Genomic DNA, 26,519 nt, shown 5'->3' with positions numbered 1-26,519 from the left:
TTTAACTGACTCATTTTGCTGCACATCTGAAACTAACACAATATTGTAAACCAACTACAGTTCAATTAAAAGAATTCTTTTTAATTAAAGGAGAATAAAATACTACAAGACCTTCGGAAAACTGTTAATGATAGTCTGAAACAGGCACTGCAAAATATTTTAAATTACATTAGATTTCAGTGAACTTCAGCTAGACAATTATTTCAATGCAGTAAACATGATTTTAAAATGTAATTTGCCTAGTCTTTAAAATAATGGCATTGTTTTTTATAGAATTATGCATGGTTGGGATAAAGACTATTTCTTTTTCAACTATTTGATCAAATAGTTAGTATTTACCATTGCAAAAGCTCCTGGCCTTTGTTGATGACATCCAAGTCTTCTCCTTCCATCTAAAAGCAAAGAAACAGTCAACACCTTTCAAAGAATATCTTACTCAGGGATGAAAAATATTGAAGTTATTAGAATTTATATCTATAAAGCATGGACTCTGATGCAAATTATCAGTTCTTCCAGGCTCGCTTCTCTCCCTCCCACCTTTACTCTTTCTTATGGAATTTTCTATGTCCCCATCATGCATCCAGCACAGTTCCAGATGCTAAGAAATCATTTTAGTTTTGACATCAGTTTTGGCAGAAATAACAATACCAGGGCATGTCTAAGATCAGTTTTGAAGAAGCTGCTACCTACCTATGAAAATACAGCTCCAGAGTTAGGTGGAAATGAGGGACCATAGGTCAAGCCTGGTGCTTACTTTCCTTCAAAAGCTATTTCTAATCTGAGCTTGCATGTGGAAATGCCAGCTCACCTTCTACCCTAGCCACCCACAGGTTTCTCAGCCCTGCCTAACCCAGAGAGTGTACCATCCTTCCTGCTCCCCAAATATGGGCTGGTATGTCACACCCCAGTAGGCAGATGCCTTTGGAGGGATTCCCATGCTAGGTGTTACATGCAAGACAACAGCAGAACTTGAAGGTTATCAGAGCGATTGCCTGCACCTCCCAGGGCCAGCTGGTGTGCACACCTGCGGCATCCTGGTAAGGTCTAGGGAGACCAGGGGCCCCCACCTCTGGAGCAGGGGGACCCAAGCAGACAGCACTAAGGACAGAACCCAGTCTCAGGCTGACTGGTTCTGCATGGAACATCTTCCAATTGGAGACATTTTGCCTTTTTGTTTGTTCTAATAGCCAGAAAGGCAACTGCCGAAGACGATGACTCAGATGCTTTCGCTCTTGCTGTACGGCTTCGTGTTTCTTTTGGCCACAGAGTCCTGCAGGACGTTATGCCAGGTGAGAAGAGGGAGGTGGGAGGATGAACCGGTGGGGAGACCAAATGGAAACTAGAACCCATGAGTTAGCCATCCCATCTGAGCTGAAGGGTATGTAGAAGAAGGGGTGAAAGTGAAAGTCGCTCAGTTGTGTCTGACTCTTTGCGATCCCAGGGATCGAACCCAGGTCTCCCACATTGCCGGCGGATTCTTTACCAGCTGAGCCACAAGGGAAGCCCAAGGATACTGGAGTGGGTAGCCTATCTCTTCTCCAGGGGATCTTCCCGACCCAGGAATCGAACTGGGGTCTCCTGCATTGCAGGCGGATTCTTTACCAGTTGAGCCATGAGGGAAGCCTGAAGACGGGGTAGAATGCTCCAACCAGAAGAAACTGCAACTGCAGGCCACCAAAACCCATTTTAGCCAATAGCTGCCAGTTATTTTCCCGTCTGCTTTTTCCATAATTTCCTGAGATGCAAAGGGCTTTGAATGAGGTAAGGGTAATCCACTCTTCTTCCCTATCCTTTGATGGTGAATCTTTCAGCGGCTGGTAAACAGGGTACTGCCTCTTCCTTAAAGGCACCTGAGAATGTGGAGGCTGGGAGGAATGTGACCTTGACTGTGTGTGTGTTAGTTAAGTCGTGTCTGACTCTTTGCGACCCCATGGTAGCTTGCTAAGCTCCTCTGTCCATGGAGTTCTCCAGGCAAGAATACTGGAGTGGGTTGTCATTTCCTTCTCCAGGGGATTTTCTTGACCCAGGGATTGAACCCGGGTCTCCTGCATTGCAGGCAGATTCTTTACCATCTGAACTATAGGGAATTCTCCAAGCTTGACTGGGAGATGGCTAATGGCATTGAGTGAGCTGGACTTAGGAATGGTCCCGGCACCGTGAAACACTGTCTCACCCAAAATGGCATCTCCTTCGAGAAGCCTGATGGTGAACACCACCAATGGGCAGGAAGGAGCAGTGAGCACCTTGGTCAGGTGGCAGCCTGGATGGGAGGGGGTTTGGGGGAGAATGGACACATGTGTATGTATGGCTGAGCCCCTTTGCTATTTACCTGAAACTATGGCAACATGGTTAATCAGTTATAATCCAATATAAACTAAAAAGTTAAATAAAGAATTCTTTCTAGAAGTTTCCAAACAATATTCACCCTGAGTAACGTGCCCCTGGATGGGAAATTTCTCCATGACTCGCCTCCCTCTAATACTGAGTTACAGCCCAGTTTCTGGCAAAGATTAGAGACCCCCTCAGAAAGGCCTTTTCTAGGAGGCACCCAACTCCACAGCTCTGTACCATTTCCTCTTCATGTCCTCATCCGTACTCTTCCACAAGACAGAACTTGGAGGCTGAGCATGGGAGGCTGGCTTTGTTTTCTTGATTATCAGGGACTCACCTTACCAGAGATGTTCCATCCTTTTCTTCTCAATTTACAAGTTGCTGGGGGCTGAGCTTTTTGGGGGGCGCTATCTGTCTTCCGACCTCTCTCAGGCAATTCTGAGGGTTTAGCGGGTGATGGGTTTACAAGTGTCTTGTTCACAGTATTAGTCTGAGGATTGTTGTTATGTGTGTGTTAGTCGCTCAGTTGTGTCTGACTCTTTGCGACCCCATGGACTGTAGCGTGCCAAGCTGCTCTGTCCGTGGATTGTTACTAGCTGAAGCTTAAGCGGCCCAGATCGGATACCACCCTAGAAATGAAGAGATCAGGTGGGTTTGTGTACATGGACTTTGGCAGATTAACTGGAAGTGAATCAGTTCCTTCACTTAAGAAGACAGTTTCCAGAATTTTTGTAAATAGCATACTATTGCCTTCTGCCCTCCTATCTGACTAGCAGGATGTGACCTCACTGGAGTCTGTTTAATGGGCCAAGTGTTATCCAGAATTGTTCATTTTGAAGTGCTTTCTTATGGTGCATTGCAGATCATGATCCACTCAAGATGGGCTAAGGGCATCTTGAAATGCTTGCACTTCCATGCATCTATTTATTTATTTATTTTGTTGGCACCGAGTGGCGTGTGAGATCTCGGTTCCCTGACCAGAGGTCAAACCTGTGTCCCCCATATTGGAAGCATGGAGTCTTCACCACTGGACCCTCAGGGCAGTCCCTCCAGTAATAAATTAATAACAATATTTTTATAAATAAACTGCCAAAATTTCCTTCCTACATTTTTTGGCTGCATACTTACATGTCAATAATTTTGTAGTTTTTTTCTATAACAAAAATAGAAAGATGATTCAGTTTACCTCTAAAATTGATGATCAAATTTTTTTTCGTTCTTATGGCTAGTCAAAAAAAAAAAACAACCTTTCAGCTTCTCAATTCATTGTTAATAATATCATGTAAACATGTAAGAAAGACTGTTTTCAAATTTGCTGCTGCTGCTGCTGCTGCTAAGTCACTTCAGTCGTGTCCGACTCTGTGTGACCCCATAGACAGCAGCCTACCAGGCTCCCCCGTCCCTGGGATTCTCCAGGCAAGAACACTGGAGTGGGTTGCCATTTCCTTTTCCAATGCATGAAAGTGAAAAGTGAAAGTGAAGTCGCTCAGTCATGTCCGACCCTCAGCGACTCCATGGACTGCAGCCTTCCACGCTCCTCCGTCCATGGGATTTTCCAGGCAGGAGTACTGGAGTGGGGTGCCATTGCCTTGCGGAAATCAAATTTTTTTCATATGTTAGTTGCAAGATATCTTGAGCACTTAGGATTTTCTTGTTCTATGACTAATTGTAAATACTCTGAGAACGAATGCCTCTTATATGTTGATGTCCTCTTTGTAATGCAAATATGACTGCAAAATTCATAAATATATGCTATTGAAGCCAAACTAAACATACACCCAAATCAACTTCTACCCAAAACAGCTATATCCTTCGAGTGCTCTCCAAAATAAGGGAGAATGTAAAGGAGGGGGAGTTGGGAAAAAAAAAAAAAAAAAAGAACTGAACAGATGATGGCTAAACTATTTTGCTTCTGAAAATTTAATAAAACATATGATAATGATGGAGCATCCGTGGTGCCTCAGTGGTAAATAATCTGCCTGCCAATGAAGGAGACGTGGGTTTGATCCCTGGGTTAGGAAGATCCCCTGGAGAAGGAAATGGCAACCCACTCCAATATGCTTGCCTGGGGAATCCCATGGCCAGAGGAGCCTGGCGGGCTACTGTCCATGGAGTTACAAAGAGTTGGACATGAATTAGCAGCTAAACAACAACAATGATCACGTGAACATGTTGCTGGACTCTTTCAGCACACAGAAGGGGCCCATGCAAGCAAGGGGTTCTGCAGCTTAACCTTCATTAATTTCCAGTAAGTCCACATCTGCCCAGGGTGTATTTCCTAGATAGAAAGCAGATATTTCTTCCTGGAGTGGAAGGAATTCTCCTGCTAAATAGCCATGGAAAGACATCTGTTCAGGCTGAGGGGAAATGGGACCATGGTGACAAATTCATGGTCTTAGATTTAGTGGCATGCTGGCGTCAGAGCTGATTCAGATGTGGTGAAAGTGAATCACTGGGTGCTTTTGACCTGAATTTTAATTTTCCCTTCCTAGGCTGCCAACAAGAGCAAGGAGCAGGTGTCTACCAGGCCACACGGTATGTTGGCAGCAGTTACTAACAGTTGGGTGTGTTCCTATTCATTTGTTGTAACGCAGAGCTCTTCTCAGCCCTCTGTCTCGTGGCATGGTAGATGGCACACCTCGATGGCGTGTATCTGGACTTTTTTTTTTTACTCTTCTCATCTTAAATTGTACCTTTGACCCCTGCTCCCTTCTTGCTCCATCCTGGTCTGAGAGTTCTTTGCCATAAATCCTTTGGATTGAACTAACTCAAAATAGAGCAGTGGCTATGGGGGGCGGGGGGCGGTCTATGAGACCCCGTTGATGATATAACTCCTTGTAAAGTTCTGGAGCTAAGAAATTTATTTTTTTGTACAATACTTTTTAAAATTTATTATTCTTTTTAAATTGAAGGATAATTACTTTACAGAATTTTGTGGTTTTCTGTCATATATCAACAAGAATCAGCCATAGGTACACACATGTCGCCTCCCTTCTGAATCTTCCTCCCATCTCCCTCCCCATCCTACCCTTCTAGATTGTCACAGAACCCCAGTTTGAGTTCCCTGAGTCATACAGCAAATTCCCACTGGCTGTCTGTTTCACATATGGTATTGTAAGTTTCCATGTTACCCTCTCTGTGCATCTCATCCTCTCCCTTCTTCCCTCCCCCCATGTCCATAGGTTGGTTCTCTATCTCTGTTTCTCCATTGCTGCCCTGAAGATAAATTCATCAGTACCATCTTTTTAGAATCCATATATATGTGTCAGTATATGATATTTATATTTCTCTTTCTGACTTTGTATAATAGGCTCTAGGTTCTCCCACCTCATTAGCACTGACTCAAGTGTGTTCCTTTTTATGGCTGTGTAATATTCCATTGTGTATATGTACCACAGCTTCTTTATCCACTCATCTGTTGAGGGATATCTAGGTTGCTTCCATGTTCTAGCTATTGTAAATAGTGCTGCAATGAACATTGGGGAACATGTGTCTTTTTCAGTTTTGGTTTCCTCAGGGTACATGTCTAGAAGTGGGATTGCTGGGTCATATGTGGTTTTATTCCTAGCTTTTTAAAGAAATTGGAGCTGAGAAATTTCTTAGAGAATATCAGGCATGCTGGCTTCCAAACTGTGTTCTTGGGGAGCTGCAGGCATGAGGCATGTTTAGGGGGTTCCTATGGGTAAGAGAGGGAGCTAGTGGACTGAACCATGGGCTCTTCTCTTTTACTCACTTCATCTGGGATGGTACCATTTTTATCTATTTTAAGCCTTAGAGTTCAGGATACTAGTTTGTTGGAAATAATAGGAGGTTGTCACTGAAATAGATGATGACCTCTGATCTATTTCAATTGTCCTGCCCTTTACAAAGAAAAGACACCTGATGGCCATAGGGCTGATGCGCCTTCACTGTGTGGACACTGTGGTAACTGGCCCACGTGGTCCAGAGCCCAGACCTCTCCATGCAATGCTGACACCTTTTCTTTCCTCAGGTGAATGCCATGGCACTTGTGTGGACAATTCCTACTGCAGCCAACCTTGCCCTCCAGACACTCCCGGGGATATGGGGTTTTTATGCAGGCAAAAGAAATGGCACAAAGTCACTGACACCTGCCGTACTCTCACTGCCTTCAACATCTTTGAGGTAACATCCTTTCTCCCACCTGCAAAGTGGAGCCCCACACTAGCAGCACAGCACAATTGACAATAGTCAGGGCATGGTTGCAACCTAAACGTCCATCAGCAATGAGATGGATAAAGAAGTTGTGGTATACATATACAATGGGATATTGTGTGTGTATGTATATATATGTATATTCAGCCATAAAATATATATATATATATTCAGCCATAAAAATGAATGAAATTGGATCATTTGTAGTCATGTGGCTGGACCTAGAATCTGTCATACAGAGTGAAGTAAGCCCAAAAGAGAAAAGCAGATATTATATATTAAGGTATATATATGGAATCTAGAAAAATGGTACAGATGAACCTATTAGTAGGGCAGGAATAAGAGGCACAGACATAGAGAATGGACTTGTGGCTGTGGCAGGGGAGGGGAGGGTGGAACGAACTGGGAGAGTAGCATTGACATATATGCACTGCATGTAGAAAACAGACAGCTAGTGGGGAGCTGTTGCGGAGCACAGGGACCTCAGCACACTGCTCTGTGATGACCTGGAGGGGTGGGATTGGGGTGGGTGTGAAGGAGACTCAAGAGGGTAGGGATATATGTATACATATAGCCGATCCATTTTGTTGTGCAGCGAAAACTAATACAACAATGTAAAGCAATTATACTTCAATTAAAAAATAAGAAATCAGCAATGCATGTAGCACTCACTAAAGGGAAAGTGGATGTGACGCTGTGTGGTTGGTAAGTGTGTTTGTACCTGTCCAATAAATCCATCAGTTCCAATAAAACTATATTTACTAAAAAACAGGCCATTTTTGGCAATAAGGAGAAGGCAATGGCACCCCACTCCAATACTCTTGCCTGGAAAATCCCATGGACAGAGGAGCCTGGAAGGCTGCAGTCCATGGGGTCGCTGAGGGTTGGACATGACTGAGCGACTTCACTTTCACTTTTTACTCTCATGTATTGGGGAAGGAAATGGCAACCCACTCCAGTATTCTTGCCTGGAGAATCCCAGGGATGGGAGAGCCTGGTGGGCTGCTGTCTATGTGGTCTCACAGAGTCGGACACGACTGAAGTGACTTAGCAGCAGCAGCAACCTGGTGACTGTCGCCATAACCTGGTGATCCAGTGGTTAAGACTCTGCATTCTTACTGCTGAGAGCCTGGGTTTGATTCCTTGTTATGTAACTAAGATCCCACAAGCCGTGCAGCATGCCCTGCCCCCGCTCCCACCCCAAATCAGGTGATAATCCTGGGGCCATAGTTTGCCCTGCTTGCTCTCAAGGGTGAGACTCAAGCCTGAATCCATGGGAGATCTATCAATACTTTCAGTCCTCTATGGATGTTCCAACGGATTCATCCAAATTCAGCTCAGAATTTCTATTTTAAAAATATGCTCATATCTCATGCTTTGCCCCTCAGGAATAGTAGAAATAAGCTTAGAGGGTACTAGAAATCTACCTACAGAATGAATGTGCAGCATACATACACAGAAGAAGTCAGAAGAGGTGTGCTAAAGACCACAGCTGCTATTTTGGGCAGGAAGCAGGTGGCTGGCAAGGCAGGGCTTTCCTTTTCTGTTGAAACACCCTGGTATTGGGCAGGTAATTCACAGCAAGTATGAACTTGAGAATGTAAAATACAAAAACATTATGCAGTATACCATCGTGTAATCAGACTGTCCTAAATTTTAGTAAAACTCTTTTTCTATTTAAAACAAAAGGAACATTAAAAAACTTTTTGTTGTTTTTTGCCATTTCTTAGGCAGATTTAAATTCTGTTCAAACATTTGGAGGATCAAAAATAAGCGAATATACCAACAAGCCTGAGACTATTACAGATTTGTTAATGGAAAAGTGTCCGCAGGATCTGTCCTGCGTGATTAGGAACATTCAGAAGTCTCCCCGGATTCCGGGAAACATTGCTGTGATTGTGCAACTCTTACACAACATCTCCACTGTGCCACTGACGGATGTTGATGAGGCAAAGATGCAGGTAAGTGGTGGTGAGGATGTGGTAGAGAATCATCTTGATGGAAAAGGAATGCAGGTGAGCTGGATACTCTGTGAGCTTTTGGGGGTCTGAGAACCGTGTTTTTCATCTCAGTATCTCCAGTGCTTAGCACAGCAAGTGTTCAATAAATTGTCATTGAAAAGTGAATGAAGAGCTAATGAATAGAAGAATGAAAAAGTGAAAACATGCAATCAACAAACATTTAGAGAGACCACTTATGGGGTTTGGATTAAACCCCGGTGTACATTTCCAGGGTCTATTTGGCTACTGAAAACTGAGAACCATGGTAGATCTGCAGAGAGAAAGACTTTTCTTACTTTCATCTGGAGTCAGAACAGGTTGCAAAAAAGGAAAATAACTGAGTGCAAAGAAAACAATCATACATATCTGCCTCAGGAATGTAAAATGGAACCGGATCCTTTTTTTTTTTTTGCTTTGATCTTCAAAGCAGAGGATATTAAAAAGTAAGTTTAGCCTCTAGGATTGATTTCCAGTTTGGTATGTTCCTATACGTGGGGTCCCCTGATGGCTCAGCGGTAAAGAACCCACCTGTCAATGCTGGAGCCACTGGTTCGATCTCTGGGTCAGGAAGATTCCCTGGAGAAGGAAATGGCAACCCACTCCAGCATTCTTGCCTGGGGAAATCCCATGGACAGAGGAGTCTGGCAGGCTACTGTCCATGGGGTCAAAAGAGAGTCGGACATGACTTAGCAACTAAGCAACAACAAATGTTCCTATACAGGGTGCTGCACACGAGTGGGATGCATTAGATGCTAATTATGTAATAGGTGCTCTGACCAGAGTAAACAAATGTTAGTTTCGCTAAGGTATGAAAAGGAATTGATGATGGCAATGGGCGTGGGGGAGGAAGGCATTGCACAAAATGGGAGGAAGGCAATTCCCTTGCAGCACTAACCTTATCTGGGAGTCTCATTAAGATACTGGTTCTACATAGACATAGAAAATAGACTGGTGCCAAGGGGGAGGGTGGCGACACGAGGGATGGATTGGGAGGTTGGAATTAGCAGATGCAAACTAGTATATAGAGAATGGATAAACAACAAGATCCTACTGTATAGCACAGGGAACTGTATTCAATGTCCTGTGATAAACCATAATGGAAAAGAAATGCAAAAGAATCTGTATTTATATACATGTGTGTGTAACTGAGTCTGTTGCTGGACAACAGTACTTAATACAACCCTGTAAATCAACAATACTTCAGTTTTAAAAAAGGATGCTGATTCTGATTGACTAGGTCTGGGGTGGGGCCTGAGATTCTGGATCTCCAGGCAGTTCCAGGGGATGCCAGCTGGAGGATCACTTTTTTATGTATAATGTTAATTATTTATTTATCTATTTATGTATTCTTGGCTGTGCTGGGTCTTTGTTGCCGCCCAGGCTTTGCTCTCGTTGCGGCGAGCAGGGACTACTCTCTAGTTACAGGGCAAGGGCTTCTGACTGCGGTGACTTCTCCTATTGCGGAGCCCGGGCTCTGGAGTGTGTGGGCTTCAGTAGTTGTGGGTCCCGGGCCCTAGAACACAGTCTCAACAGTTGCAGTGCACGGGCTTAATGCTCCATGACACGTGGGATCTTCTCGGTTCAGCGATCCAACTCGTGTCTCCTGCATTGGCAGGTGGATTCTTTACCACTGAGCCACCAGGAACGTCCCAGGACCACACATTTAAAAAGTAAATGTTGATTGTTCTGGCAGATTCAGAGAGTGTCTCAGTACTAATCCCAGTTCTTCATTGACAGAGTTACAGCATCATGGCCAACCACATTCTAAATAGCAAAAGCATCTCAAACTGGACCTTCCTCCCCGAAAGAAACAGCAGCTGTGTCCTGCTACATTCAATCAATTCCTTCGCAAGAAAGCTATTTGTCAATAAGCATCCCATTGACATAGCAGATAGTTTCATCCACACGGTGGGCACCATCCTCTCTAGAGACAACGCTGGAAAGAATTTCACCTTTTCAATGAGAGTTAACGACACCAGCGACGTGGTCGCGGGGAAGGTGTTGATCAGTAGAGAGGAACTTCAGGAGGTGCCTTCTCCTTCTCGGGCCGTCAGCATCGCATTTCCAACTCTGGGGGCCATCTTAGAAGCCAGTGTTTTAGAAAGCATCACCGTGAATGGGCTTGTCCTGTCTGTCATTCTGCCCAAGGAACTTGAAAAAATCTTGCTGATTTTTGAAAAGATCAGCAAGTCAGAGGACAGGACAGCGCAGTGTGTAGGCTGGCACTCCTTAGAGGGCAGATGGGACCGCAAGGTCTGCCAGATGATTGAGGAGAACTCCCAGCAGGCGGTCTGCAAATGTAGCCCGAGCAAGGCGTTTACCTCTTTCTCGATTCTGATGGCACCCCACGTCTTGCAGAGCCCCATCCTGATTTACATCACGTACATAGGCCTGGGTGTTTCTATTTGCAGCTTGATCCTCTGCTTGTCCATCGAGGCCTTGGTCTGGGGCCAGGTGACGAAGACAGAGATCTCATACTTACGCCACGTGTGCATTGCTAACATTGCGACCACCTTACTGATGGCTGATGTGTGGTTCGTCGTGGCTTCCTTTCTCAGCGGTCCAACCAGGCACCACAGCGCATGCGTGGCAGCAACCTTTTTTGTTCATTTCTTTTACCTTTCTGTGTTTTTCTGGATGCTCGCCAAGGCACTTCTCATCCTCTACGGAATCCTGATAGTCTTCCATACATTGCCCAAGTCCGTCCTGGTGGCAGCTCTCTTTGCAGTGGGCTACGGGTGCCCTTTGCTCATCGCTGCTATCACGGTCGCTGCCACTGAGCCTGGCAAAGGTTATCTCCGGCCTGAGGCCTGTTGGCTCAACTGGGACATGACCAAGGCCCTTCTGGCTTTTGTGGTTCCGGCTCTGGCCATCGTGGTTGTCAACCTGGTCACAGTCACACTGGTGATTGTCAAGACCCGGCGAGCGGCCATCGGCAGTTCCATGTTCCAGGAAGTCAGGGCCATCGTGAGGATCAGTAAAAACATTGCCATCCTCACGCCACTGCTGGGACTGACCTGGGGATTTGGCATAGCCATGGTCCTCAATGATGGCTCGCTGGCATGCCACATCATCTTCTCCCTGCTCAACGCCTTCCAGGTAAGTCCGGAGCCTTCTGACTGAGTCCACAGTGAGAGAATTCAGGAGAAAGTTTTGTGATCAGGAGCTCGTAGCATTGTATTTCTTTATAAAAGACAAAGGATTTGAAATAGCATATTGAGGCAGGAGGACTTCCCAGGTGGTGCTAGTGGTAAAGAATCTGCCTGCCAGTGCAGGAGCCGCAGGGGATTCAGGTTTGATCCTTGGGTTGGGAAGATCCTCTAGAGGAGGAAATGGCAACCCACTCCAATATGCTTGCCTGGAGAATCCCACGGACAAAAGAGCCTGGCAGGTCACAATCCACACATGGCAAAGAGTAGGAAATGACTGATTTGAATGAGTGCGTTTGTGGAGGGGAAATTGAGGCAGGAAGTAAGCTTTTGTTCCAGAAAGGCCTGGATTAAAATCTAGACTCTCTGATTTATGAATGTGTAACACTCTCTTGGGATATTTGCTTAACTTTGCCAGGTCATGTTTTCCTCACTTACGAAATAGGTAGAAGAATTCCCGTTTTATAGGACTGTTTAAAAATGAAAGACAACAGTGAATGGGGGACTCCTCTGGTGGTCCAGGGGCTAAGACTCTGCGCTCCCAGTGCTGAGGGCCAGGTTCGTTCTCTGATTAGGGAACTAGATCCCACTTGCTGTAACCAAAGATTCCTCAAGTCCCAACTGAAAGATCCTGCATACTGCAACTAAGACTTGTAACAGCCAAATAAATAAATAAAATATTAAAAGCTGAGCTGTTGCTGTTTAGAAACTAAATAATACTACTTTCCCCAAAATCTGGGTATGTAAGTAGAGATTTTAAAATGTGCCCACATATTATATTTCTTTCTATTTAAAATTAAAAATTTTTTAAATTTATTTTTACTTTTTTCATAAAATTGTTTTCTTGGAGAATAATTGCTTCACAATGTTGTGTTGGTTTCTGCTGTACATCAATGTGAATCAGCCATGAGTACATATATGTTCCCTCCCTCTTGGATCTCCCTCCCACCCTCCTCACCATTTTAGAATTTTTAGTGACCATTGGAAACCATCTTATTTTAATGAGGCAAGCCATCCAGAGTGGTATTAAAGACAGTCTCTCTTCTTGTGGATTAAGTGATATTCCCAGTTTTATATATATCTTTACCAAGTTTTCTATGCTTATATACAAATATGTTTTTACATAGCATAGGGGTTAAAAAACAATGTATGTTTTCACTTAAAAATACATCCGAGCATTTTACCAGGTGACTCTGTATGTACCTTTAATGATTCCCTACTTGACTGAAAATGTTTTTTCATTTTTTCAGCTATGGTATATAAAAGAGCCAAAGTTTCTTATATTGAATGTTAAACGTAGGTAGTAACTAACTGAAAAGAGAGCTTTTAGTTTTCTAACGCCCTCTGAAATATTGCTTTTGTTCCTAATTGTGTACTTATAAGAAAATAAGGCTATTTCAAATAAATGTTTTATTTATAATAGAAATTTTAAGTCAAATGTTTTCTCATTTTGCTCTTTTAGAATTTAAGTGTACATGATTTCATTCCACAGCAAGTGTTTTGATGTCTTGGGGACAACCTTGTGGGATGAGATGGGGAATGTGGGAGGGAGACTCAAGAAGGAGGGGATATACGTGTATTTATGGCTGATTCACGTTGTTGTACAGCAGAAACCAATATAACACTGTAAAGCAATATCCTCCAGTTTAAAAAAAAACACAAAAATAGAGGTGTTTCACCTTTTGTTTTTTTTTAATTTGTATGAAAAATATTAATTGCACCATACATTTTTTGTATCACTCTTCAGTTCAGTTCAGTTCAGTTCAGTCGCTCAGTCATGTCCTACTCTTTGCGACTCCATGAATCGCAGCACGCCAGGCCTCCCTGTCCATCACCAACTCCCAGAGTTCACTCAGACTCACATCCATCGAGTCAGTGATACCATCCAGCCATCTCATCCTCTGTCATCCCCTTCTCCTCCTGCCCCCAATCCCTCCCAGCATCAAAGTCTTTTCCAATGAGTCAACTCTTCACATGAGGTGGCCAAAGTATTGGAGTTTCAGCTTTAGCATCATTCCTTCCAAGGAAATCCCAGGGCTGATCTCCTTCAGAATGGACTGGTTGGATCTCCTTGCAGTCCAAGGGACTCTCAAGAGTCTTCTCCAACATCACAGTTCAAAAGCATCAATTCTTCGGTGCTCAGCCTTCTTCACAGTCCAACTCTCACATCCATACATGACCACAGGAAAAACCATAGCCTTGACTAGACGGACCTTAGTTGGCAAAGTAATGTCTCTGCTTTTGAATATGCTGTTTAGGTTGGTCATAACTTTTCTTCCAAGGAGTAAGCGTCTTTTAATTTTGGTAATTATCAATTGCCTTACCCACATTTATGCAGCTAGTCACTGGTAGAACTGGGTTCAATATGTAGTGTTCCTAGGGACTTTCCTGGAACTCCAATGATTCAGACTCCATGCTTCTACTGCTAGGGGCATGGGTTGGGAAACTAAGATCCCATATGGTTTGCAGAAAGACCCTCAAAATAAAAAATATTTTTAAAAATGTAATGTTCCTAAAATTTCTCTTCTGGGTACCCCATGGCCATTCATCCTGAATGCTGAATGAATTCATGTTTCACTTTTAAGCATTTTTTTCCCCCTTGTCTTCCTTGGGGCCACTTTCTTGTGACTTTTGTTTTAAACCAGGCTGTGAGCATTTATTTTGATACCATGAACTCCTTTACCTATTATTACAGGGTCAACCTGTAATTTCAGCTGTTTCTGCCTTGACTCCTGACAAGGAGGAGGGTGGGGCCATCCAGCTAAATGCCAGGACCCTTGGGACAGTGAGAAACTGAGCGCAGAGTCAGGGTGAAGGTCAGATACTGGGGCAGGCATGAGGCAGTGCTGGGCTGGAACTGACTTGTACTGGCTCAAGAGTGCTGTTACCTTTCAGGAATTTGGGGAGCTGATTGTAAACATAGACATCCTTACAAATTAAATAAGTTAGATTGAAAACAAAGGTCATACATCCTCAAAATGCATCACTTTGTAGTTGTTTGTATTTATATTTCACCGTACTTTTGAGGTTATTGGCAACTAGTATGTCTGGGTGGTGGGAACACTGTGTAATGATGTGCCCATCTCTTCCTGACTCCATGTTCAGTGATGCCAGCTTGCTGGATTGATTGATGGATTGATATTATTTTCATTTTTTATCTTTTTTTAAATTGAAGTGTAATTGCTTTACAATATTGTGTTAGTTTCTGCTGTACAAGGAAGTGAATCAGCTGTATGTATACATATATCCCTTCCCTCTTGGGCCTGCCTCCCACCTTCCCTCATCATCCCCCACCCATCATTACATAGCACTGAGCTGAGCCCCTTGTGCTATACAGCAGCTGTCTATTCCACTAGCTATCTATTTTACACATGGTAGTGTTGCTAGATTTAAATCACCTGTGGTGGAAGTATTTAACCATGGAGAATGGCAAGTGCTACAAAATAGGCGAGTTGGTTATTGCTGTTTACCAGCAAGTCTGTGGATCAGAGTATCCTGAGGATGCCCAGTGCCGGAAGAGAGAAAGGACAGTCATCAGCCCTCACTGATGGAGGAGACAGAATCAACTAAGCAAGAAGAAGAAGGACACGCAGGGATTAAGGAGGAACCGAGATGTGAGGCAGCTGAGGCTGATGGGGCAGATGGAGAAGAGAGACTCCTACACATGCAGGAGGTCAACAGGATGTAGGAGAAAGACCTTAAAGATTTCATGGTTCCTTCTCCACGGATTTTAAAGCTCAAGCTGTGTGTGTGCTAAGTCCAACTCTTTGTGACCCCATGGAAGCATCGCCATGGATTTTAAAGCTCAAGCTGTGTGTGGGCTAAGTCCAACTATTTGCGACCCCACGCACTGTGGTCCACCAGGCTCCTCTGTCAGTGGGATTCTCAAGGCAAGAATACTGAGGTGGGTTGCCATTTCCTCCTCCAGGGGATCTTCTCAACCCAGGGATTGAACCTGCATCTCCTGTGGCTCCTGCATTGCAAGCGAATTCTTTACCTCTGAGCCACTGGGGAAGCCCCACCCTTTAGCTAGGGAAGTGTTATTATGTAGTCAAGAGCTACCTTGACTGTTCATTTCTTCTGACCCTTGTCTTCCTTCATATTTACTGAGAATAACTGGCTGGGCAGGAGGTTTGAGGACCGCTTCTAGCTGTTTTGGTGGGAGAAAAGTAAATGTTTCAGTCCATTTGGGCTGCTATGACAAAAAATACTATAGACTGGGTGGCTTATAAACAACAGGTATTTCTTTCTTATAGTTCTGGAGGCTGGGAAGTCCAAGATGGAGGCACACACAGATAGACTGAGTTATCTGGTGAGAGCCCACTTCCTGGTTTACAGATGGACAGTTTTGTTCTTGCCATAACCCTGCCTGGTGAAAGGGGCCAGGAGCTCCCTGGGACCTCTTTTATTTGGACCCTAAATCCCTTTCATGAGATTCTGCCCTCATGACTAATCACCTCTCAAAGGCCCCACCTCTGAATATCTTCACATTCAGCACTAGGATTTGACATATGAATTTTTGGAGGACACAAATATTCAGTCTACAGCAGTTAAAGCACGTACTTTAAAACCCTGGGAGAACATCTTGAGATTTACCTGCTCAAACTGTGCTTTTTCTAGTAAAGGAAATTCAAAGAAGCTGCTACCAGTGAATTCTTCTCACTCAGAGATAAAACTGTGACTAAAATCTTATCTGAATTTTTTGAAGGATATTTTTTGTAACTTTTCCCAAGGCGGCATGGACCAATGACAAGTGATCCTTGTGGAATGTTTTCCTGTTACATATTTATTGCTATAGATGCAGGTTGTATAATAAAGCAATTAAATGCACACATGCACACACAGAAATACACAGTGACATAACTTTATTATTTCTTTTGTGCTGAGCATTATGGTAAATGTTCAGATACAAATATAATTCATCCAAACTCAAGAAATTAAAGATCTTTCAAAGAGAGAGCTTCGTCCTATAGCCTTCAGGAAACAGGCTAGAATTATGGTTCTCTGGTCTTTTAAAATTTAATTCTTGGGTAAAATTTGTGAAGATTTTGGATTAAAATGTATTCCTAGTACCAAAACCTGACTGGGATGTATTTGGCTCAAGCATCTTTATACAAGTGATACTTTATAACTGAATGGTTCACAAAATTAGTGACATTTTCTTAATAGACACAATGACAGATTTCAATGGTTGTCTTGTAGGTTAAGAGAAACACTAAAAAGAGTAATGTGATAGAATCATTCCATGCTTTGGAGCACTCGACGGACTGGGTGAACAGGGAGGTGTATTTAAGCGTGTCTGGGGGATAGCTGAGCTGGGCGGCCATGCACTGGTCCCTGTGAAGTCCTCTATCCTTCAGAGGGGTTTTTACAGATCATGATTGCAGGGGGTTTTATACTGTTTCTGCTGATGGTCACTTGGTTGTAACATCTTCATGGTGCCGTTTGTCTTAAATTATGTACATTAGCAGGCCTCAGCCTGGGTAAGAATCACATTTGATTATGAAATAGGAGCAGCTTAACAAGGATGCCTAAATCGAAGGGCATTATCTTACGTCTCTTGTCTGGTGAGCCAAGACCTGAGTAACCTCATCTCCAAGAGAAATTTTGTCTAATGTATTTTGTTGTTGCCTTTCACATTTTGAAAGTTAAATCTCTGAACTTCCTTAGGTGAAAAATGGGACAAACACATTTCCTTCCTTCTTCCAGAGTGGTTTTGTGCAAAAAAAAAAGTGGAAAACTCAAATGGACTGTAATGATAGAACAGCCACTGTGTGACTTTAATGGGATCTATCTTTGTATGAATCATAAGAGATCTTGTTGTTGTTCAGTCTCTAAGTCATGTCCAACTCTTTGCAACCCCTTGGACTACAGCACTCCAGGCTCCCCTGTCCTCTTTTATCTCCCGGAGTTTTCTTAAACTCATATTCATTGAGTCGGTGATGCCATTCAGCTGTCTTATCCTCTGTCACTCCCTTCTCCTCCTGCCCTCAATCTTTCCAAGCATCAGGGTCTTTTCCAATGAATTGGTTCTTCGTGTCGGATAGCCGAAGTATTGATATGAGATAAGAGATATGAGAACTAATAAATTCTCTCTATAGTATAATATCTGGAGCACCCATTTCTGAACACCTATTAGTGTACTTAGAAACTCTAGAGTTTTTATGAGTATCCGTGGCCTTAATTTTTCTTCTTAAGTTTTATAACAGTTTTTAGTTGTGGATGGGGGAAGGAGGTTGGAGGTGTTCATAAAAGCTGAACGCAGCTGCTTTTGTTATTTTCCGTGGAAGTTTCTTTCATTACTGATTGTTCAAGAACTGTGAGGTGGCCATGTATAGCCTGTCTCCTTGGACTTTCTTGGGCTATTATATTCTGATGAGATGTGCAACTCCTGATAAACATAAAGCAGTTTATTTTGCCCAAATAAAAAATTCCTATAGTGTTCTTGCATGCTTCAGGGACCTCAGTCTGCTTAGTTTACTGTAGTATTCTAAGCGTCGAGACCAGTGGCTGATGCGTGAAAAATTCTATATCCATATTTGTTGAATGGATCAATCTAGGTGTTGCGACTTTAAAATGAGAAAGTTGAAGATTTAATAAAATGGTTTTTGTTTTCCTATTTAAGGATTTAATGAAATTATTTTTATTTACCTTCTACCAGAATAAGAACTGATAATAAGTACTGGTACTTATTATTATCATTTTATTTTGTTTAATGGCTATCCCTCCCTCTTCCATCTTTCTCAGGGCTTCTTCATCCTGGTGTTTGGAACAATCCTGGATCCGAAGGTACAGTAAATTCTTCTTAAAAAAAATAAATAAAAAATAAATTCTTCTGCTGTTTTCTGCATTATCAGTATTTGGCCCTGAAATGCTTACTTGTAAATACGACTTATTGGGAGTCTTTCACCTCAATCATTTGTGCAGACACTTGAACAGGACATCGAGGTCTCAGCGATGCAAGTAATACTACCAGCTTTCAAGCTTTTATGGGGCTAAGCTCTTATAGTCATTAGCTCTCACCCTGAAAGCAATCCTGGTTTTTCCTATTTTTAGTTCTACAGATGAGGAAATTGAAACTCAGAGTGATGAAGTAGCTTGCTCGCAATTTCTCAGAAACCCACTCTAGCTAGCTAAAGCAGAATAAGTTATTACATCTCACAATAACATCTTTGGGAAGGTCTCTCTGTGGCTGGGAGGCATGGAGGCTATGCATAAAAATAGTTTCTGATTTACAGCACAGATGACTCCACATGAGGCTCCCCTGCCCCTTCCCACGTTGCTGGGCACAGACAGCACAGCTCGGCAGGGCAACATCAGAGAGTGTGTGCTAAGCTAGATTTCCTGCTACTGCAGCCACTCCACACTGCCTGGGGAGGATCACTGATACCGGCATCTTGCATTATCATATCTGATTGGCTGAGCCCAGGTCACATGGCTACATCTTAGCTGCAAGAGAGTCAAGTGAGGTCCTGGCTTCTACCTTAAAGAGCAGTGGACTTAAGGAAGGAAATTCTCCAAATACAGATGAGTGTGTGCAGGTGGTATGATGAAAATAAGTGGAAAAAAGGAACAAAACATCATAGTTATTCAGGCTTTTAAGATCACCCTCTTTCTATTTTATTACATTGCCTCTTGGATTGAGAAAAGCAAACCTTCTAAATCACAGATGCAAACACTCACACTGCAGGGCTTATTTTTTATTTTTAAAATTTTATGTATATATTTATTGTACCATCAATGCTGTTTTACTCTTAAGTGAATCTGCAAGGTCTGTAAAAGACATTTCACAGAAGTTCTTTTGTTTTCCCATGAGAATACAATACCAACCTAAAAGTAAAAGAGGTAAGGGTTAAGAAATGAGCCCTTTAATCCTGATATCTCTATGGAATAGCTGTGTGCTGCTGGAGAGTCCTTAACTCATGAGCCTTAGATTCTTCAAATGGATCATAGACATAATAATGCTTTTCCTGCCTTCTGTGCTACTCCGTCACTTCGGTTGTGTCTGATTTTGTGATCTTATGGACTATAGCGCACCAGACTCCTCTGTCCTTGGAATTATCCAAGCAAGAATACTGGAGTGAGTTGCTGTGACCTCCTGCAGGGGCTCTTCCTGACCCAGGGATGGAACCCACATCTTCTCATTGCAATTGCATTGCAGGGGCATTCTTTAGCTACTGAGCCACCTGGGATGCCCTGCCTTCTCTGCTGCTGCTGCTGCTAAGTTGCTTCAGTTGTGTTCGACTCTGTGCGACCCCATAGACGGCAGCCCACCAGGCTCTGCTGTCCCTGGGATTCTCCAGGCAAGAACACTGGAGTGGGTTGCCATTTCCTTCTCCAATGCATGAAGGTGAAAAGTGAAAGTGAAGTCACTGAGTCATGTCCAACTCTCAGCGACCCCATGGACTGCAGCCCACCAGGCTCCTCCGTCCATGGCTAGATTAGGGCAAAGAACAAATGCAGTTTTGCAAGTGAAACTGCATAAAAAGCACTTGAGGTTTTATGTAGTTACAGACCATATGATTACTTTTTAAGTGAATTGAATACCACAGCTAATATTTGTAGTCAAAGTATCAACAAGAGCAATATTACTGTTGGTCCCGCCAACAGTACTTGCTGGAAACACACTCTCACCATAGTGTTTGCCGGTCTCAAGCATATGCATTAGTTCTTCATAATCTTCTAACCCTTAATTGCTTTTGTTAACCCCTCAGATAAGAGATGCCTTAAAGGATCGAATAAACTCTGCACAATGGATCTCCAGGATATCAGAGGTAAAGCCTTCACGTTCATTTTTGCATTTAAAAGTTTGACGAGGTAACAGCCACATTGGAGTTTCTGGCACCTGGAGTGTTGCTCAAAGCATCACCTAACACTTCTGTGGTATGGACTTTTCAGAAGAGCTTTGTGAGTGCCTCTGTGAGCTGTTCAGATTCTAGGTGGAGCACTGGGACCACAGCCACAGAGAGAAAGTAGACTTCAATGCATTAGAGGAGAGTGACAAGGCAGCAGGGCCTGGAGGGGCGACCCTCAAACTATGGAGCTGGAGAGCAGGTGATGAAACAGAGAAATGAGAGCAGATGGAAAGTCTTGGGTCCCCATGACAGCTCACTCATTCATTGGGACTCTCATCAGTTGAACCATATTCAAGGTGTGACAATTCCAGAAGAACAAATTCTGACCCTACACAAAGATTTTCCTAATATCAATAGCTTGATGTTCAGGAGGGCTTGTTTCCATGGTTACTGGAGTTGTAAAAGGTAAGGGACCTGGAGGAGGCGTGGCAACCCTCTCCAGTATTCTTGCCTTAGAAATCCTGTGGACAGAGAAACCTGGTGGGCTACCGTCCATGGGGTCCCAAAAAGAGTTGGACATGACTTAGAAATGAAACAACAATAGAGCTGATTAACAATATTGTGTTGGTTTCAGGTGGACAGCAAAGTTAATCAGTTATAGACACCAGTTTCAGTTCAGTCACTCAGTCATGTCTGACTCTTTGTGACCCCATGGAGTGCAGTACGCCAGGCCTCCCTGTCCATCACCAACTCCTGGAGTTTACTCAAACTCAAGCCCATTGAGTCAGTGATGCCATCCAACCACCTCATCCTCTGTTTTCCCCTTCTCCTCCCACCTTTAATCTTTCCCAGCATCAGGGTCTTTACAAATGAGTCAGCCCTTGGCGTCTGGTAGCCAAAGTATTGGAGTTTCAGCTTCAATGTCAGTCCTTCCAATGAAGTCAATTTCCTTTAGGATGGACTGCAGTCCAAGGGACTCTCAAGAGTCTTCTCCAACACCACAGTTCAAAAGAGTCAATTTTTCAGCTCTCAGCTTTCTTTATAGTCCAACTCTCACATCCACACATGACTACTGGAAAAACCATAGCTTTGACTAGACAGACCTTTGTTGGCAAAATAATGTCTCTGCCTCGTCTAACTCAATGAAACTATGAGCCATGCCGTGTAGGGACACCCAAGACAGATGGGTCATGGTGGAGAGTTCTGACAAAATGTGGTACACTGGAGAAGGGAATGGCAAACCATTTCAGTACTCTTGCCTTGAGAACCCCATGAACAATATGAAAAGTTATAGATATAGATGTATTTATTCTTTTTTCAAATTGTTTCCCTATTTAGGTTATTACAGACTATTGAGCAGAGGTCCCCGTACTATACAGTATGTCCTTGTTGGTTATCTATTTTAAATATAGTAGTGTGTATCTGCAGAGAAGGCAATGGCAACCCTCTCCAGTACTCTTGCCTGGAAAATCCCATGGACGAAGGAGCCTGGTAGGCTGCAGTCCATGGGGTCGCCAAGAGTCAGGCACGACTGAGCCACTTTACTTTCACTTTTCACTTTCATGCATTGGAGAAGGAAATGGCAACCCACTCCAGTGTTCTTGCCTGGAGAATCCCAGGGACAGGGGAGCCTGGTGGGCTGCCATCTATGGGGTCACACAGAGTCGGACACGACTGAAGCGACTTAGCAGCAGTAACACCAGCAGTGTGTATCTGTCAATTTCAAGCTTCCAATTTATCCCTCCCTCCCACCTTTCCCCTTTGGTAATCATAGTTTATGTTCTATGTCTGTGAGTCTGTTTTGTAAATATGTCCATATGTATCATTTTAAGATTCTGCATATAAGTGATATATGATATTTGTCTTTCTCTGTCTAACTTACTTCATGTAGTATGCTAATCTCCAGGTCCATCCACACTGTTGCAAATACCTTTCGCCTTACTCTTCCTGAAGCTTAGGTCTCCTTCCCAGTCCTTGGTCTGCTTACCTGGAAGATGGCTGATACTTTTACATGCTTTCCAGCTGGAAAAAAAAAAAAAAGCCAATTTTTTACTGAGAAGAAACATTAATAATTATCTAAAGCAATGATTTTCAAAGTTGGCTGGATATCAGAAGTAACTGGGAAGTTTACAGAAAAATGTTGCTCCACCACTGCCATCCCCCGAGGTTTTAATTGGATTGTCTGCACTGTGACTTGGATTTGGGAAGACGCATAAGCTCCCTAGGTGGTTCTAGTGTAGTCACGGTTGAGACACACTCATCTAAGCCTTCCTGAAGTATCTCAGGAATGTAAATGTTTGCCTCCAGCTAGCCTATCTGATGTATTCCCATCTCTTCCCTGGGGTCTGCCTGGATGCTCTCAGGAGAGAGGTCTGACTCTTCCAATCTCTTTCAGCTTAGTTTCACTCCTTTACTTGTGTCTGGTATTTATCCATTCGGCTACCATAGGGAAGCTCTGCTCTTTGGTGTTATAGAAAATAGTTATTTTCCCCCCTCCTTCTCTTTGTGTGTTTATATGCAAGGTAAGGCAGGATAATACCCAGAATTTCATTATTAGCTTGTTGATTGTCTGAATCAGTGGTTTTCCAGGCTGGCTGCACCTCAGAAACACCCAGAGAGCGTGTAAACAATACCACTGTCCAGGTTCCACCGAAGAAATTAAACTAGAAAGTCTTAGAGTAGAGCTGAGTCATTATTATTATTTTTAAGCTCCCCGGTGATTCTAATGTACTCTTAGGGTAAAGAATCACTGGTCTGTTGAACTTCCCTGGTGGCCCAGTGGCTAAGACTCCACATTTCCAATGAAAGGGGCCTGTGTTTGATCCCTGGTTAGGGAACTAGATCCCACATGCTGCATTTAAGACCTGGCACAGCTAGATAAAATAATAATAAGTGTTAAAAAAAGAGAATCACTTTTCTGGGTCCTAGGCTAATTTGTTCTTACCTTTTTATGTCCTTCCTTCACTCTGCCACCAGCTGTAGCCACTGTAAGTTGGTGTTTTAGCCCTACTCAGAGGAAGTACTCTTGCCTGGAATATCCCATGGACGGAGGAGCCGGGTAGGCTACAGTCCATGGGGTCACTAAGAGTCAGACATGACTGAGTGACTTCACGTTCCCTTTTCACTTTCATGCACTGGAGAAGGAGATGGCAACCCACTCTAGTGTTCTTGCCTGGAGAATCCCAGGGACGGGGGAGCCTGGTGGGCTGCCATCTATGGGGTCGCACAGAGTCGGACACGACTGAAGCGACTTAGCAGCGGCAGCAGCAGAGGAAGTATGCTATCATCTGTCTCCTCCTCTCCTGTCTGTAGGTCTCTGACTTCTGGGTCACCATATCCTACAGTCCAGATTTAAGTCTTTCTCCTTGGGCTACCTGCCTGGGAAGTGTCAGTCCCAGCTCCCCTAAACTGTAATAATAAACATACCTGTTTGCATTCATTTTATATCCTATGTGATGAATTAATCTATGTTTACATAGTGATAATTCCACCAGCGAGATGATATTTCCAATCCACAACATGTACCTGAAGCACAAGGATAATTTAGACCCAGGTACATCGCAAGGTGGTGATGGTCCTGTTGAGAATGTCAGTAGTTGAGAAGGAGCTGTTTGAAAATAAGGCCATCTGTACCATTTTTTAGATTCCACATACGTGTGTTCATATCTGACATCTGTTTTTCTCTTTCTGACTTACTTCACTCTGTGTGACAGCCTCTAGGGATATAGCTCAGGGAGCTCTCTACCCAGTGCTCTGTGATGACCGAAATGGGAAGGAAATCCAAAAAAGAGGGGATAGATACACGTGCAGTTGCTTCACTGTCTTCTACAGTAGAAGCTAATATAATATTGTAAAGCAATACTCCAATAAAAGTTAATTTAAAAAGTGGAGTCGTTTGAAGACTAGAGATTTCCTGTTTCACTCTCTCCCATGCCAGTCAACTGCCTTCTCCCCACCTCCGTCTCAAACTACAGGCTTCAGGAGAAGCATCCAAGCCATGCAGGAGGAGAATCTCTCATACTAGCCTATTTGCATGTTGTCAATGGCTCTAAAATAAAAAAGGACAGGGATGGGGTGAAGGCCAGAAATAAACTGCTGTCCATGTGCTTTAAAAAAAAATTGAGATGGAATCAATTTACAATATTATGTTAGTTTCAGGTGTACAACATAGTGATTTAATGTTTTTATAGATTATACTGCATTTAAAGTTATTACAAAATAATGGCTTTATTCCCCCATGCTGTACAGTATATCTTGGCAGCTTATTTATTTTATACCTAGTAGTTTGTGCCTCTTAATCCTCTACCCCTCTCCTACCCCCTCCCCACTGGTATCTACTAGTTTGTTCTCTATATCTGTGAGTTGGCTTCTTTTTCTGTTCACCGGTTTATTTTTCTTAGATTCTACATATAAGTCATAACATACAGTGTTTGTCTTTGTCTGACATGTTTCACTAAGCACAATACTGTGCTTAATGAAATAATTCTCCATGTGCTTTGAATAATTATGATCATGTTAATGATTGAATAATTGAACAGACTGCTGGTGACAAGTCCACTATCCTTTGTCTTCCTCAGAATGTCTCTTCTGATTTCTCTCGTCACCCCACCAAAGTGCCACGCTAGTAAGCCAGGCTATACTCCTAACTTGGGAGGTGAGTACACACCACAGGGGACTCCATATACATGGCCTGTATGCGACATTTCTTGGGGAAAAAAAAAATCTCAATTGGATTCATGCTAATCAGAAATGATGTTTTCTTGATTGAAATGATTCTTCTCAGGCAATCTACTCTCACCTAGCTCTGATTGGAGATATATTCACACTTCTAATTCTTGGACGTCTGAAATTGTTGCTGTCCCTGTAAAACAGTCAGGCTTGTCCTGCGGGAGTGCCTGTAAATCGGCCTGAGTCTTTGAGAGGGGAGTGAGCAGAGGGATCTGTGGTCCCAGCTGCTCCTTCTTCCCCTCCTTTTTATTCCCCATCCCCAGGACATCCTCCATTACATCAACAACATCCCCACATTTCCTACGGTCACCCTCTGTCTTCTCTAGTGTTAAAAGATCAAGGAATTATGATACACACTGTCTGTGGGAGGCCTTGGAGATAATGCAGAAGTCAGTTTTCATTTGCAGGAGGGTCAGAGACAGAGAGAAAGAAAGGGAAGGGAGGCACAGGGGGAGACAGACAGACAGGGACGCTTAGTGACATGAGATGGCAGCTCAGAGATGGAAGAGCAATCAGACATGTGCAGTCAAGACTTCCAATCCTCTGTCTCTGTGTCCCTCTAGATCTAGAGACAGAAGACCAGGCAGGGAGATGGAGACATCTACAGCAGGACCCCTACTTTCACAGTGAGACAGAGAGGTACAGAGAGAGGCTGAGGGATGCAGAGAGAGACATAGAGAAATACAGAAAGAAACAGAGAGAGCAACACACACACAGACTCACACAGACACATGTACAGTGCCAGAGAAAGAATTATAGAAAGAGCCTTCCTCCCTGATCCCAGCACATCAGGGCTCTAGTAGCCAGTGTGGCTGAGATCTTCTGCAGCAACCCAGGGCCTTGGTCAAAAGAGAGGTCTTTTCCAAGAGGAAAGGGCGTGGTCCAACTTGGAGACAGACATGTTCTGTAACAGCTTTTGCAGACAAGAGAACAAAGCTGATTCCTGGATTCCCAAGGGACTTAAAGGGAAGCGAATCTTCATTTGCCAAGGGGGCTCTACCCAAAGGGGCTTCTTGTTCAAGAAAGAGTCAATCCGTGACAGTTGTCATGATGCTTTTAGATGTTGCTGCTTGTACGTTAAAGATGTGATTGTCTGTTCTTGACCAGGTCATACATTTCAGGAGTGGCAGAGACCCCAGGAGAAACGTCCTGATTCGTGTCTTCTTGCCTCCGAAGAGTATGAAGGACGCCTCCTTCTTGGTGGTGCTGACAGAGGAGGGCACGAAGAGAGGATGGAAAGCCCCTCTGTCTAAGCTGTTCAGTGTTGCTGATGTTTTCCCCATCCACTGTCTACATATATATGCCATGCTGGGTATCCAACAGTGGACACCAGAATCCTGGTC

At 43.5% G+C, this 26,519-nt stretch overlaps 1 protein-coding gene across 1 annotated transcript; it reads left to right on the top strand.

Annotated features, from left to right (window-relative positions):
• The first annotated feature begins 935 nt into the window (after positions 1-935).
• On the top strand, positions 936-25,073 carry ADGRF2 (adhesion G protein-coupled receptor F2). The gene is made up of 9 exons (XM_052649558.1): positions 936-1,037; positions 1,188-1,289; positions 4,824-4,866; positions 6,323-6,474; positions 8,235-8,465; positions 10,242-11,603; positions 18,401-18,442; positions 20,368-20,427; positions 25,026-25,073. The coding sequence occupies exons 1-9, from the start codon at positions 936-938 to the stop codon at positions 25,071-25,073; spliced, it is 2,142 nt and encodes a 713-aa protein (XP_052505518.1).
• Positions 25,074-26,519: the final 1,446 nt, after the last annotated feature.

Source organism: Budorcas taxicolor, chromosome 11 (genome assembly GCF_023091745.1).
Source record: "Budorcas taxicolor isolate Tak-1 chromosome 11, Takin1.1, whole genome shotgun sequence".
Lineage (NCBI taxonomy): Eukaryota > Metazoa > Chordata > Mammalia > Artiodactyla > Bovidae > Budorcas > Budorcas taxicolor.
This window is presented reverse-complemented; position numbering and strand designations above follow the sequence as displayed.